This window comes from Silene latifolia, chromosome 2 (assembly GCF_048544455.1).
Source record: "Silene latifolia isolate original U9 population chromosome 2, ASM4854445v1, whole genome shotgun sequence".
Lineage (NCBI taxonomy): Eukaryota > Viridiplantae > Streptophyta > Magnoliopsida > Caryophyllales > Caryophyllaceae > Silene > Silene latifolia.
In genome coordinates, this window is record NC_133527.1 from 34268907 (window position 1) to 34284831 (window position 15925).

The 15925-nt window shown below is 32.1% G+C and overlaps 1 protein-coding gene across 1 annotated transcript; it reads right to left on the minus strand.

Annotated features, from left to right (window-relative positions):
- Positions 1-596: 596 nt before the first annotated feature.
- On the minus strand, positions 597-5714 carry LOC141642587 (polyadenylate-binding protein RBP45-like). The gene is made up of 7 exons (XM_074451419.1): positions 5287-5714; positions 3897-4356; positions 2206-2261; positions 1999-2129; positions 1805-1901; positions 1547-1714; positions 597-920 (listed from the first exon to the last, which is right to left on the minus strand). The coding sequence occupies exons 1-7, from the start codon at positions 5608-5610 to the stop codon at positions 918-920; spliced, it is 1239 nt and encodes a 412-aa protein (XP_074307520.1). The 5' UTR covers positions 5611-5714; the 3' UTR covers positions 597-917.
- Positions 5715-15925: the final 10211 nt, after the last annotated feature.

The following is a 15925-nucleotide window of genomic DNA, read 5'->3' on the forward strand; positions in this document are numbered from 1 at the left end:
AGGGAAAGCTTTTGTTATCATTGGATTGTTTTCCATTTTTCATCAAGCTTGGAATTAAGACCGTATCTCTTCTCTGGTATAGGATGTTACGTATGCCTGGGTGGACCTTGGCACAATTTGTAGAGCAGGCTGAGGCTCTCAGTGTGGTACGGGATTGAACTGGGCAAGGAAAGTTGGGCACCTTCGTGTGTACATTTCCTCTGACCGCCGTTCTCTCCTCGTGTGGGAGAAAGGGGGCGACAAGCGCTCTTTTCTGCTAATCTGACAGTTACCTAGCAGATCCTAGGTGTCATCTCGAGAAACCATCATCTCCTGGAGCCATAATCAATGATATTTTTAATCTAACTAAAAATTTCCATTGTTTGTTAGTTATATTTTTCATAATTTATTGCTCATAATGTAGCTAAAAAGGCAAAAAATGAGCCCGGCTAAAAAAAGGCTACTAAAATTTAACACTTGATTTCCACGTCCAAAAATAAAAATCCACCAAAATGGAGAAATATGATTTTATTGAATAAAAAACTGAGATTTTTTCTGATCATTCTTCATTTCAAATTCCGATTCATGTCTTGCTAAACTGAAACTGCACGACTACATGGACGGAAGTACTAGTTATTAAGAAACGTTATCTAAAACACCACAAATACAACATTAATAAGAACGGAATTCAAACATGATCGCATGACATGAGACACCAACTTAAAATACAAAGGTAATCCGTAAAAGCTTAACTCAACCATACTCATCATATTGTAGTATGTAACGTTCTAGGGGCTCATACGCAAAAAAGAAAATGTATCTAGGCTTGGTAGCCAAACTGAGTAATGTTTTACATTACGAGACATCCCCACCAAAAGAAATCCAATAACACACAATCTGGTACAAACGACGACCATCACATCAACTCCTCAAGATGATCACTGCATTTCCAAAGCAACAAGTCAGCATCCAACAATAATTCCGATTTCCATAACTTATAATGCATAATGTTAGCAATTGATCAAAAGAGTGGCGTAAAACTATATCAAAATTCAAAAACAATCTATGCAACGGAACATTTAAAAAAATAAACAAAATAAAGTACCAGCATAGGCCGTTTTCTTTAATGTCCCAAAATTAAAATAATTAACAAAATGAAGTGAAATTGAAATTTATTACTCCTCAAAGAGTCCACATAGACGCTTTTTCTTCTCAGGTTTCGACTATGACACTAGGTCTGGACTATGACACTAGGTCACTGCCAACGACTTTTAAGTCTATCATGGCTCAGCGACATAAACTGACTTCCAAAATACCAGACTAACATTTTTTTTGTTTAAACTGCTGTCCCATTCAGCGGAGCGACTAATCAATTTTGCTTACAACCGAAAAATGCAACCTTACGCGGACCAGTTTTGGATTCTAACTTTCAAATCAACCACATTTTAATAATTTCTTTGTTTAAAATTTGAAAAACAAAATTGAATGTCTACGATGCAAGGAACAATGCTGATATCTATCCTATGCTCTTTAATTAAAACTGAGAAATTTGAAATTATTATCTAACCTGCTGCTGTACAGGCTGCTGGGCCTGTGGCACGGCATAACCACCATATCCAGGATAGCCTCCATAGTACATATTAGGATCTTGGGGAGCAGCATAACCATTAGGGTTATATCCTTGTTGATAACCGTAGTAACCGGCATTGTTCCACTGGTTTTGTTCAGCTTGTGGCTACCGAAACAGAAAAATAGTTCAACTTGACATTCAAACAAGATTAAATGTTAATGTTAAGCAGGAAGAATTTATAAAAGAAAAACATACCCGCCGGTTTGATGTATTATGACCCCAAGAAAGTCTAATAGTCCGTCCGCCTAACTGAGTCCCATTCATTGCACTCAATGCCGCCTCAGCACAATTTCTGCCAAATTAATTATGTTATGAGTTACTAGTATAAGAAACAAACATGGCATTCTCACTTGCAAGTTGCAACTACTACTAAAAAAAATCATCCAAACCTGGTAGTAAACTGAACAAAACCACATTGCTTGCCGACAGGTATTTTTACATGGACCAATTCCCCATATTGACTAAAAGCTTGTTTCAAATGTTCATCAGTGACATTAGGATCCAGATTACCAACAAATACCTGGAAAGTAAAGCTTAAAGTAAGAACGAGACCGAAAATGGTTTTGAGGTGGAACTCTTTCAAAAAAAATACCCACAGTAGTATTATTTGGATCACTGTCATTCTGAGTTGCCTGGGTATTCTGGTAAGAAGCTGCGTTTAAGAAGAAAAAAAACATGATATAGCAGAAGCAATCCAAAAAAATGCATCACAGAAAAATGTAACACAACAATGTGTTCAACGACAACAATAGCTGTATGACGTTTGTGAACTACAATAATATTGCACACTCTCCAAAGTAAGGACAGTTTTTACTAACTAGAGGTACAAGCCAAATTGAGAACACAATTAACACGTGAATATAGTGACCTAGGCGTCGCAGGTAAGGTATAGAGCAGTAGGTGATAAAGTCAAGAAACGTCAATGGAATAAAGTTGACAAGCAAACAAAGCTTCAATGTGAAGTCAAACAATGAAAGATGAGAAAAGGTAAAAACACAATACATATCACATGATAAGCGAAAATATGTATACATGACATGAAAAAAATTAAACTGTAAAAATGAGGAAAACCATTGGAGAAAGATTTAAATGAAGAAGATAATCAAGAGGAAAGAAAAGAAGTTTGAAAAAAATGAACGAAGGTCACGAGCTTGTGAGGTCTCCCCCACTTGCTTCCCCACTTGTTCTCCCACTTGCATCATGTGAGAGGTTACAAGCTTGTGACGAAAAGTGTTGGTCACAAAAGAGACACATATTACTTCGATTCACCCTTATCCAGATTTTGCTTTCTTAGAGGCAGAATGTTGATTAAAAAAACACAACTAAAACCAAACCGATAAAAAGGCAAGGTTCCCCTGAAGAGAAAAACCAACTAAACAGTTTCAGATGACACAATCTATGAGGCAGAAATAGAAGTATTGAAACAAAAAAAAAATCTGCTAACGCACCAAGTTACCAAGTGTTTACAAGAATTACAAATACAATTACATAAAAGCTCTGAATATTAGAACAGGAAAAAAATTGAAAATGTAAAAAAAACCATCTTGGTAGAAAAGGGAAAATGACAAGAAGATCTTTAACCCAAGAACCTACAAACAAGGATATGAAAAATGATGAAGGAAAAAAAAAGTAATAAATAAAATGCAACTTTGAATGGTGGGCCGAAAAAAGCGAGCGAGCAAGCTAAATAGAAATAACTAAACCCACAATAAATTAAATGAAACAGCATCTTGTATAGTAAGTGAAATGGAGCTGAACTGATAGCTGGAAAATAAAGGAGTTAAAGAACTGAAAGGTAGAAGAAGTTCTGCAATGGAACTGCTGCGAATGCAAAATTTACAACATTACTGACCTATACAAGGCCGCATAATAAGGGGGTAACCATTTCGGTAGAAATCAGTCTCAGGCCCCTAAATGAGAGAGCCTCTTGACACCCTGCTTTGAGACAATGTGAGCTCTATCAGTTTTTCAGATTTATACATAATTCAACTGAATTAATTGCTCCCAAAATCTGAAAGGAACTGAAACTGAATTTTGCTTGTCTTCAAAGTTCAAACGTAGAAATCGAATGAAGGATGCAAAAGAAAAGAAGTCCTAAAGGTAAACAAAAGTTTACAACTGCCCCCTTTACCACTTAAAAGAACTAAGATGTACAAATGAAACAAAGACAAACCCATAAATCAGACGAAAAAACCAATTAAATCTAGATACTGCCGACAATTAGCCCAAAAAAATCAACATTCAATACAGCAAGGTGGTTTATCACATATTCTCACAGAGCACATACCTGTCCCAGTAGCAGTTTTTTTGCTAGCAGCGCCAATTCGCATGGCGCGCCCAGAGCACATGACTCCATTCATCTCAGACATGGCGCGCAACTGTTCACTTTCATCTCCAAAACGAACAAATCCATAACCCTTGGCCCTTCCAGTAAGCTTATCCATAACAACCTTTGCACCTTTTACTGATGGGTAATGAGTTCTAAATGCTTCTTGCAATGCGTAATCAGTGACATCTGGAGCCAAATCTCCAACAAAAATGTTGAAATCAGCGCCATCTTCAGCCCACTTCTCACCAGACCCACGGGAAGCCCAGTTCAGTCTGAAGTTCTGCTCAGCATTTGGCATCAAGGTGCCATTGTAACTCTGTAATACTCTCTCAGCACCCGCATGAGATGAAAACTCAATAAACCCATAGCACTCTGACTGCGCAGTTTGCTTGTTGCGAATGATTTTAACAGTAACGAGCTGCATGAATTCAGTATCATTACTAGTCAAACTCCACCCAGTTGAACACCATAAAACTACCAATATAAAGCAGAGAGACCTAACTACTGAAAAAATAATTCTAAAAAACTGACATATTTGTCATAGAAAAACAGGATAGATCAGCCAATAGTCAGACCGCTTCTACGCACTTATGCAGAGCAACATGAACCTTAACAATAAAAAAAATTAAGTTATGGCAATTTAATTTTGTTGTACTGACAACGAAATAAGTTTCAAAAAAAATCAAATTAATACAAGAAAATAGATTAACCGTCATAGACTTCGATGGTCTGAGCTAGAAGACTAGCTCCTAAATTAACCTTAAAAGTACTTTGTTATCATGCGCTTCTATGGTCATAAGTCATAACAAAGAGAACAGTGTTTTTACAACTATTGAGGCGGTGTTAATTCAAACAATAAACACCAAAAAAAGAGAAATTTGTAAACCATAATCAAACTTCACACATCATTAAGAAAACTCAGAGTACACAAGTAAAATTCAAGACATGAATTAAAGTTTAAATCGAGAAACATCGCGCATAGCTACTTAAACAATAGTAGACGTAAGCTTACTAATCAAAATACTTTCAATGTCATAAACATGACTATATTTAAAATCAAGGCGCAAATTCGACTTGACAAACGATGTCGATTCAAACAACAAACAAAATAAAAACTGATTTCCAACACATCATAAACTTGAGCAATCAATTATCAACATCTTTTATTCAACTTGAAAAACGATGTCGATTCAAACAACAAACAAAATAAAAACAACTGATTTTCAACAAATCATAAACATGAGCAATCAATCATCAACAGCGTTTATCGTACCTTATGCAAAACAAAACCTAATCAAAATAATTTCAACACATAAACTTAAACAAATCATTAATATAAGAAAAATACCTCGCCAGTTTGAGCGAAGCAATTGCTGATATAAGATTCATCCATCCAATACTGAAGATCTCCAATCCACAAGGTAGAAACCTCACCAGTAGCACTAGCCGACTGCTGCGGTTGCTGTTGTTGATACGCTTGTTGTTGTTGTTGCGGTTGTTGTTGTTGCGGATACTGCTGTGCTTGTTGCGGCCACATCTGTTGAGGTGGCTGCTGTTGTTGTTGTTGCTGAGCCCACATCCATTGTTGTTGCTGTTGCTGGTAGTGTTGCTGCTGTTGTTGTGGATCCATGGCGGATTGTTGTGGCTGTTGTTGTCCTGGTTGTTGCATCATCTCGTTGACGGATGAGAGATAGAAACCCTAGGAGAGAGAGAAAGAGGAACAAGAGAGACGAGATATTTTTGGGGGGAAAATAAGAGAGGCGATGTATGATTGGGACTTTGTGTGCTTATCTACTCTTTTTTTCTGCTATTCTTTGGGCCTTCTTGGGTGTTCTACAAGTTTCGTCCAGCTCGTATACGGGTCAGTTTTTAGCCCAACACTATCCTACCTTCACATCAATTAGAGATTTAGAGGTGACTATGAGTCGCACTCATTTAAGTTTCGTATCGTCTCTGTGTCAACCCAATTACTTAAATGAGTCACAATATTTTAACCCTCACCCACTAAGGGGGTCGTTTGGTTGCATGTAGGAAGTTGCATTGCCTAAGAAGTGATAAATCACATGATTTTAGAATTCATGTGAATTAGGAAATGCTGTTTGGTTGCATAAAGGAAATACAATTCATGTAGGCATTGCAACTTACCTAGGGGGATCTAGGTAAGCAACTTCTTCCATTATGGAGGAATTAGAGTTCCAAGGTAATTCCATTTCATGTGAATTGGGGTAACCAAACAAGTTACTCATTTTACAATTCACATGAATTGGAATTCCCGTGTTATTTAATGGGTAACCAAACAACCCCTAATTATATGTCGGGTTCGTATTGTGTTTTCGGGTCGTGTCAATCAGGGACGGAACCAAGATTTGAAAAAACCTAGGCTGGATTAACAAAGTATGTGGTCCATCGTGACAAGTAACGACGTGAGATTACTTTTTTTTTTGGTGGGGGGCAGAAACATAAGAAATTTTCATTATCTTATGAAAATTAGTTTTAGGCCCGTGCAAACAAATGCACGGGTTGTTCTCGAAAAAAATGCACGCGTTGTGGGTACAAACCATCGTTATTTTTTAATATTTACGTACAAATTGTAAACGTAATCATTTAAGTACAAAACATAAACATTGACGGTTTTTCATTAATTAGTTCCTTAATATTTGTTCTGGTCCCGCATTTAATGTTTAGTAAAAACTGGAAGTGATGACGTGGCTGCACAGATTTGCACGAAATGTTTATGTATTTATATAAATAAGATATGAGTAAATACAAAAAAAAATGTATCCTATATATTAAACGAACAACCACAGAGCTGACGTGTCAGCCTCTGGTTGAAAGTCAATAATTCAAAGGCTTTTTTACTTTCCTGGATTCTAGGGCCATGTTCTTTCAATGAATTAATTAGAAACAACTCGTTTTCATATTCAACAACTAATTTTCAGGAGCCATTTTAATAAAAGGATTTAATTAGACCATTGGATTTGTTGCTTGTCCAATATGAAATTATGAATAATCAACGTAATTATATTAATTATACTATAAATATACAAATTTACATTATAACACAAATATATAAAATAAAAAAAATTAATCCCTAATAAACAATTTTCGACAATGTCCATACATCCAATATTAACCGTCGATCCGGAAAAAAACCGAATATAAAGTTTTAATTTTAAATGAAGATTGAAAAAGATTGTATCTGGACATTATTTAGCTAGACTTAACAGCCTTTCTTTCAAAACAAAAGGAAAAATCATGAAGCAAACAATGGATAACAAAAAATTATGATGATGATAATAATAGATCTAACTAAAATTAATGTAAAAATTACTTTAAATCGTTGAGAAAAAAAAGCATCATGCTTTCTACTATAAATGAATTAAAGCTCTATTACTTACAAAAATATTTTTTTTTTCCTTGAATCAATTAAGGGATGACTTTAAATATAATGTAATCATACTATATTGGCATATTTCAACCTCAAAACAATGTGAACACAAATTGTTTCTCTCAAAATAAACATTTTCGACATTTCAGAACTTGGTTTGAAAGGAACTTATATTTTTTCAACAAATATTAAGCCATTGTTAATCGATATAAAAGGAGGACGGAGTAATGAGAAATTGAGAATCATGAAAGTGGATGAAGGTTAATCGAGGGAGGTGTGGAATGACTCATTTTCCACTTTTCAGAGTATAAACAGGTGCAAGTGGAAGCTTTGTGGGACGACGGAACATATTTATTGAAGGGCTTAAATTTTAGGATATACGAAGTAGTAAAACAAGTTGTAGTGGGTGATTTATTAAGCTCTTCACGGGTTATGCGTAATTAGGCTATAGATGGACCAGGTAAAGTGAGACGTGTATGGGCTTAGGTAGATTTGTCAAACGGGTCGGTTATACAAGTCGATTCAGAATACAGGTCAAGTGAAATACTCCGGGTCATGTATGTCACGAGTTGGGTTAGGGTCAGAGTACGGATCAAAAACACTTTTCAACATCTTCTTCTTTTACCAAATTTTAAAGCGGCAAAAATACGGGGTATTATGGGTTAATGGACAGATATGGACTTATCAGAGTAATATACGGGACATAAAATGAGACACAGAATGGGACAGAGGATTTGCATTGGTATTTATTTGATTTCACCATGCGGTTTAATTTGCTATAATGCTCAATATATGCATGTAATCTGTGATGGTAAATGTCTAATGTTTTGGATAAATATGGTTTTGACGAGTATCTCTCTCTTACGACGGATATATTCGTTTTAAAACTAAAACGGGGTAAATATTACCCATTTTACATAGATGGGACAAGTTTTTTCCGCTAATTTCAATGCATTGTACTTTTGTCTTATCTTTATTATTTAAACTTGTTTTAAGTTTAGGACGGATATATCCGTCTTAAACATAAATTTACGTATTTTGACTTATCAATTTCATGATTCAAATGTTTTAAATGAAACATATTTTAACATTATATTTAGTATCCATATTTTATATCACATAACGCAAAATATTTAAAATACATTTTTCACTAACTTTTCACGGGTTGAGCAACACTTAACTCTTAAGTTAGCTGGTTGGCTTATTCACATAAAACATAAATTTATAGTATGTTTTACTCATGTGGTCAAGCAGGTTGAGTCAAGTTTTGACCTTAAACTAATTTCATTGAAGATTCGGATTGATCGGGCCACGGGTTAAGATCTACATATTTTGATCTTGGAAAAAACAGGTCTGCACAAGTTAGATTTATGGTTCGAGTCAAATTTTGACATATCTACAAACACGACATTGGTTCGCCAGTTTGAAAAACTGTATTAATATCTTATCTAAAAACAAAGAAATCGTGATACAAATATTGTAATTAACGGATAAGTTATCCAAAAAAAATAATATCATTTGCACATTACTATTTACATAATATAATTTTTTTCCCGGTTTTTTATTTGCTAATTTTCTTAGGATATGTTTTTAAATGCGAAATGTATTGTTAAATTATCACATTTTATTATGACCAGCATATATAACATCTTAATTGCTAATGTAATTTATAATTTAAATGTAATAATCTTAAATATGACATCGTATAAAATTTGACAATTTTTATATATTTTTAGTTAATAATAATGTTCTAAATAACATCCCGTGCAATTTTGCACGGGTTTAAAACTAGTATTTCAATAAAAGAACACATATATAAATTTTATGATTATAATAAATCTTTAAAATTCAAACCCTTTTTAAAAGGATCATACTCTTTCATGTACATGATTACTTAATCATGTACAAGAATGACCATTTTAGCCCTCTCATTTCCTTACCTTTTTTTTTCAATTTTATCTCTCTCAATTAACCTTTTCAATTTCAACCACCACTCCCGCCCAGGCCCATCGCCCCTTCGCTGGCTAGACTCGCCCCCACCGCAAGTCAGCCCCCGACCAGTCAAACTCGCCCTCGTCACCTCCCCCTAAACCCGCCACCTTTTTATTCTCCACCATTTTAGTTCTTTTCTTCCTCTTCTATTCTCATATTATATTCTAACTTAAAAATGTTTCAACAAATTTTCAATGTTTCTTGGTTTCCACATTAGAAAGATTCACCCGCGTTGTTAATGTTTTCTTGTTTCTACATTAACAAAGTTCACTCGGGTTGTTAGTGTTTCCTGAGTCCGAAGTCTTGGCAACGTTTTTGGCGGCTCTCATCTGCACTCTTACCTACACGAAGTTTGCAGCGCTTGTGTAATCTTGGGGGTCGAATGTTATCGAGTTAGTGTGTAGTAGATGGGGCATAATCGACTTTTGGACAGTGACTTTAAGTCACGCCACAACCTTCGTTCCAGATAAGATCATTCCTCTATTTACTTATTGCTTTATTACCACTCGCCTAACACTTGATACATACATAAGCCTCCATTTCAGCTTTTCTCTCTTTCTAACCCCTAAAAACACTCTCTACTATTTCCTAACCACCTCAAAACCTTTCAAATTCCCTTACAACCTTATCCTTTCAAGATTCTCACTATACCTTTGAAGATTTGCATTAAAGTTTCATCCTTTTGAAATTCTTTACATTTGTAAGTGTTTGTTTATCCTTTTCCCGTTATTTATTTTGGTTACTAAACCCTAATTTTTGGGAATGTTGTCTTATGAGATTTTAGTTAGGGTTTTGGTTAATTAAGTGGGTTAATTAAGGGTTAAGTAGTATTAATTAGGTTTGTGACCAGTGAGATTCACGGGTTTATCTGTTTTAGTTTTGCTATTTTTATCGTATTGTTTATATTTGTCTGAGCAATTAGTTGATCCATTTAAAAAATATAGTCTTGAAATACATAAAAGTTAGTTGGTTCATGCCTTATTTCTTTGACAATTTTGGTTTATTTTCAAAACTATATATTGTATTTTAGTTGTTATTTTGATTAATATATAAAAACATGTGGTTTTAAAAACAGTTACCTTTTAATGAGTCCAGTAATTCATGACATCATGTAAAAAAAATTAAATGCGTAAGGTTACTTTTTGATTAGATTGTATAGATTTTGTACTAAATTTTCTATGTAAAAGTTTGAACGTCGCTTTGTCTTCCGGGAAATAAAGTTTGTAAGTAAAGACGAAGGGCAAATTAATGCATCATATTGAATTATTTCTCTCTTTTTTTTCCTTCTTTTTTTGAGAATAACTAGTTTTGTGACCCGTGAGAATCACGGGCTTGATTGCTTTTGTTCTTTTATTTTTGCAGTATCGTTCATAAATGCGTTATTCGGCTTGTTTGTCTTCTTGCTTATTATCTTGGAGATATGTTGGTAGGATACCTAAGCAAGGCAATAAGGGTCTTGTCAGTACTGTCACAGTTCATGAGGGTAAGATATATTATAGCACCAAAACCCATGAATCTCTCATTTTAAAGAACATACAAATGTCCATTATCTGATTTCGAAGGCTGGTAGTGCATATAAATTAAATGGAAAATTGTATTGTCTCGTGTTTCATCAGAGCACTTTAAACAATTTATTCTCAAAGCCTATAAGCAAAGTTAACACAAATTATGGGAAAACGTAAAATTGCATTCAAACAGTGGAATATTAACTTTGCAAACTACTCTTATTTTGCTACGGTCCTCATTGTCTTTGTCCTTTTACTGATTGTTGTCTTGTTGTGTTAATTATTGTCGGTCCCCTTTTTGTTTTTGTCCCTGCTTTTTTTACGGTGTTTAGATTATCTCTGGATTTCGAGGGCGCTTGGCTTTGTCACAGTGGTTATTCAGTTCACTCAACATTGACTGCTTTTGGTATTCTAGTACTTGATATAATGTTTTTAGTGTTGTTTTGGTGCGTTCGAAGAACCTTGGTCCTATTTTTATCCGACAAAGAAACAAAATGTTGGACACTTGGACATCTAATTATATTCCTTATTACCTAACGTATTCTAATGAAAAAAGAAATGTAAAATAAAGTAAATATGTAAAATATATAAATGAATGGATGGTAATGATATTTTATAACTGAATTTTACATATTGCCTTTAGTCAATTAGAGACGATATGAATAATGCGCAAAAAGCACTATGTTAAAATACAACTTATGTTTATCTTACTAATTAGGCTAAATTTACAAGTTTATTTTTTTAAATGCAATGGAGTTTGTTAAACTTTTAACAAATAATACATTAACAATTCTTGTCGATTTATCGGTCTTGCAACATCGTCCTTGTAAATTTAATTGATTTCCAACGTATTGGGAGAAATATTATTGAAATGATTTTTGTATAACGAAAGACCTAAGTGATATACTTAAACTATTAGCAAGGAGTTGATGATATGTGACTTATACAAATAAAATTTTAGACTAAATACGCATTCAATAATTTTAAAAATAAATTTTATGTGAGCAATTTTTGAGAGGATACACGAGAAAATGTATTTGTTAAACAATGGACATCATTCTAGTTTCATTTCTATATCTCTTGTTAATTAGAATCATCTCTATATCTTTTGTTGTTGGTGAACTTTTATGTGAGAAGCTTTAACGCCTATCTCAATGAATTTCAAAGAAATAAGGATACACAATTTGTATTATTATACTTCTTCCTTTTTTTTAATTATCATCTGATTTACTTGCGTGCAATAATTAAAATTAAGAAAACATAAAAACCAATTGAAAATAAAAGGAAAAAGTTTGGAATTGGTGGAGTAATGTGAGAATTTTACCCTTAAACGATGACATTATTTTGTAATTTTAAAAAGAAAAAAGTTATAAGAAACATTTAGTAAAATGTACGTCCCAAAGTAGAAATTAAAGAAAAAGGGTGATAATATAAAAATTGACAAAAAAAAAGAGAAGTTGGGTGATAATTAAAAAATATTCGTAACAAAAATATATACAAACAAAAAAAGTAAACATTTCTTGAAGAAAGATTGAGAGTGCTAAAAGAAAATATTTGATGGAAAACAAAAAAAATGATTTAAAGGTTTGAAAGCATTCAAAATGGAACAACGTATTGGAGAATGATCATCGGATTTCGCTCAAAAACCATGCAAAATATTTACCTTGATCCGCATTAAAAGATCTGATTTATATCCTTCGAGCATATAACTTCAACATTTCCATTAAGACATTTGATTTATAATCTGTTTGTCAACTAAGATATTTGATTTATAACGTGATTGACAAAATACAAGTTGAAGAGTACACGAAAAACTAATAAAGTGCACGAAAGGGTATAAGACAATTTAGTACAATTTACAAATTTGTCAATTAATATTCCAAGGGTTGGAATATATAATGTAACATGTCACCAATAATTAGAGATTCATACTACAATTTGATATTGCGCATACATCATAATAATAATAATAAAAAAAGGAAAACTCAATGAAAATGAAAAATATATTCAAGTCGAAAGATAATTGCAAAGAAGTTTCATAACCATTATTTCCAATTTCATGCAATGTTTTTGATACGTGAGTATGTCATCCTCCTGCAATTTTAATACAAACACAAAAATAATAATTAAATAAGATTCTAACTATTAATTAATTCAAAACATAATAAGAATACAAAATTTAAATAATTCAATTGGTTATATATGCATACTTTATCTACCAACTTTTTGGATAAAAATGAAAAATAGGATTGTTGTGATATTTATATAAGAAATTTTTTATAATTAATTATCTAATTAATTTCAATAATTTATTTGAGAGAAGAAGAATGGGGGAGATAAAAAGTTATGGTGAAATAAATACAAAGTATAATAATTGTGAGGAAAACCAAAAGACCATCTATTAAAAAAAAAAAAAAGTTAAATGAATAGGTAGATTAATACCAAATTTATGAGAGGAAAATAAAGAGTTTGTATTAATTTGTTTTTTTTGTATTTGCCACTAATATTTTTTATTTTGTTTGTATTTTATAAGCATATAATACATGGTATTTAGAGGTTACTTTTAATTAGATAATTATTTACTTTTATTTAGATAATTAAGTAATTAATATAATTGAATTATTATTAACCAATATAAAAAATACACGTGGATTAAAATTAAATGCTTTAAGTAGGCTTTTAACTATATTGTATAGATAGATAGATAGATAAAATGCAAAGAAAAATAACATAAAATGTGGCACTTAAAATTGCTTAACATGACACACGTCAAATAATAAACTACTCATCTTGTTTTTTTATTATATTGTGTAGATACTAATAGTTTAGTCATTTATCATACTAAATTTTGAAAAAAACAATTAATTTGGAATAAATTTTAAAGGATAATTAAACAATAAAAGTGGAATGGAGAATGTCTCATTTAAATTATCCTTTACATGATATAATTTCATGAACTAAATACATGGTATTACTACCATTTTAAAATTTTATTATTAGTGTTTAATTTACTTATGTATTTACAGAATTTGTTTGTAAATTATTTAAGTTAAATAAATATTTTCTTTTCCATATATTTTATTTTTTCCAAAACCTTATCCCTTACGTGAAATAATTTCATGAACTAAATACACAGTATTACTACCCTTTTAAAATTTTATTATTAGTGTTTAATTTCATTTAAGTATTTACAGAATTTGTTTGTAAATTACTTAAATTAAATAAATATTTTCTTTTCCATATATTTTATATTTTCCTAAGAAAATATTTTATATGATATTTAATACTCATTTGTTGATTAATTAGTTCTGTAAAACATCTTCTATGTACAACAAAGTTATAATAAGTGAATTAGTGACAAATCTAACAATACAAAAAAAACTTTGTTTTCAACTTCATTTATTCTTCTTCGTTCTTAATTTCTTATGTATTTTTTTTTTATTTCGAATACATATAATACTAATCCATATGAAATTTCTTAAAATTATTAACTTATAGTTAATGCGTATTTTCTTATTGTAGTTTTTTTTAGTTAATTAAGTTTAAAGCTAATGGAATATGGATGGATTTTTAAAGGAAATAAGTGAATTAAATTAATACAATATAATAATAAATTGATAATCCATGTCATATTAGTTTGCGAAGTCAGATTATTATTGTGTATGTGGCTTTTTTTCATCCCATGTGGCATTGTACGTAGCCTTTTTAGGCTAGCCTTTTAATAATATTTTATAGATAAATCTCACAATGCAAGGTGTAACACCCCGTGTTTTTAATCGCATATTTACATAATTAATCCCGATATTATAATCTTATAAAAGAAACTTGAAATTTCATTCAATACCTTTTTAGCCTTCGAAACAATCGTTATAAGTTGCGACTTTTCATTCGCGCGTAACTTTAATCCACCTTCGTATTTTGGCCCCTAATTGCTCATCCGGACTCCGATTGAGGCGAAACAAAAGAATCTTCATAAAATCATGGCGTTTATAATTAATTCCATGATGACCTTGCAAACAAACAAGGATTTTTTTACCTCCCCTATTTAAGAAGGGCAGCAGCTTGTGACTCTTTCTCCTACCCCAATACATCCATTTTGATGAGAAGTCTAATCTTCCATCAACTTTTGTTTCTTTCTTCATTCTTGTGCATGGACTAGACATTTCACTCTTACACAAAACATGACCATTGTCTTTTGTGATGATTTCCAGTTGCATGAAAATGATCCATGAACTTAAACACATGGAGTGAGTAGATTTACATCCTATTTAAAGCACCTAAGTTCACTTATTTCACACCTTGCTCAAAACTCCTTACGATATTTGCATACTCACATCTTCCATCTTCCACAAAGCCCAAGTTAAAACTTGTATACTTTTCATTCCCTTCTCTTTTTCTAACTCTTCCTTGATTATAATTACTAGATTAATTAAGTAGATAATTTATTACTAACTTGTTTGTTATTCTGTTGTTATCATGGAATCAAATTAGAGGAGGAAGAGGAAGAGCCTGTTGATCTAAGCATCTTTGATTACATTCAAGAACCGGATAACCTTTAAGGTAACCTAACCTAACCTAACCCTCTGCCTCGTAATTGTAGAATACTAGTAATCTAGTCAGGAGGCAAATAGACATATCCTGATAGAATAAGTCTTTCTAACTAGTGTCATATATGTATTTTAGTACGACATACTATTGCTTGTTACATGCATGTTACTGCCCACCTTGAATAAATCACTTAAATAAATCATTATGTGGAAAATTGACAATGTGCCAATCATGTCTATAAGCTTAATAATTGTGTTATCACCTCACATGAAAAGTATACCTTTGAATAAATTATTTACTATGCACTCAGATGTTAGACCCACTAAAACAAAGTCAGAATGAAAATTTGTATGTATATGCTAACTTTTATGGAAAATGATGAAACTTCTTATTTGCACTCTTTTTGTTTCATGCATGATATGGAGTTGAAATTTTTATATGTATTACCTTCTGATTTATAGGATTTTTAAGCGCAGATCTTGTATCAATACGATTTTTATTCTATTTTATAAAATTCTTACAAGTCTGAATAATGTACGAAATTCAATAAATTA

Excerpts from the sequence above, each read along its gene's own strand:
- LOC141642587 (XM_074451419.1), bottom strand. The coding sequence starts at position 5,610 with ATGATGCAACAACCAGGACAACAACAGCCACAACAATCCGCCATGGAT. Across the intron at positions 4,357-5,286 it reads GCTTCGCTCAAACTGGCGAG|CTCGTTACTGTTAAAATCAT; the intron begins GTATTTTTCTTA and ends GAATTCATGCAG. Across the intron at positions 1,902-1,998 it reads TTTGTTCAGTTTACTACCAG|AAATTGTGCTGAGGCGGCAT; the intron begins GTTTGGATGATT and ends TTAATTTGGCAG.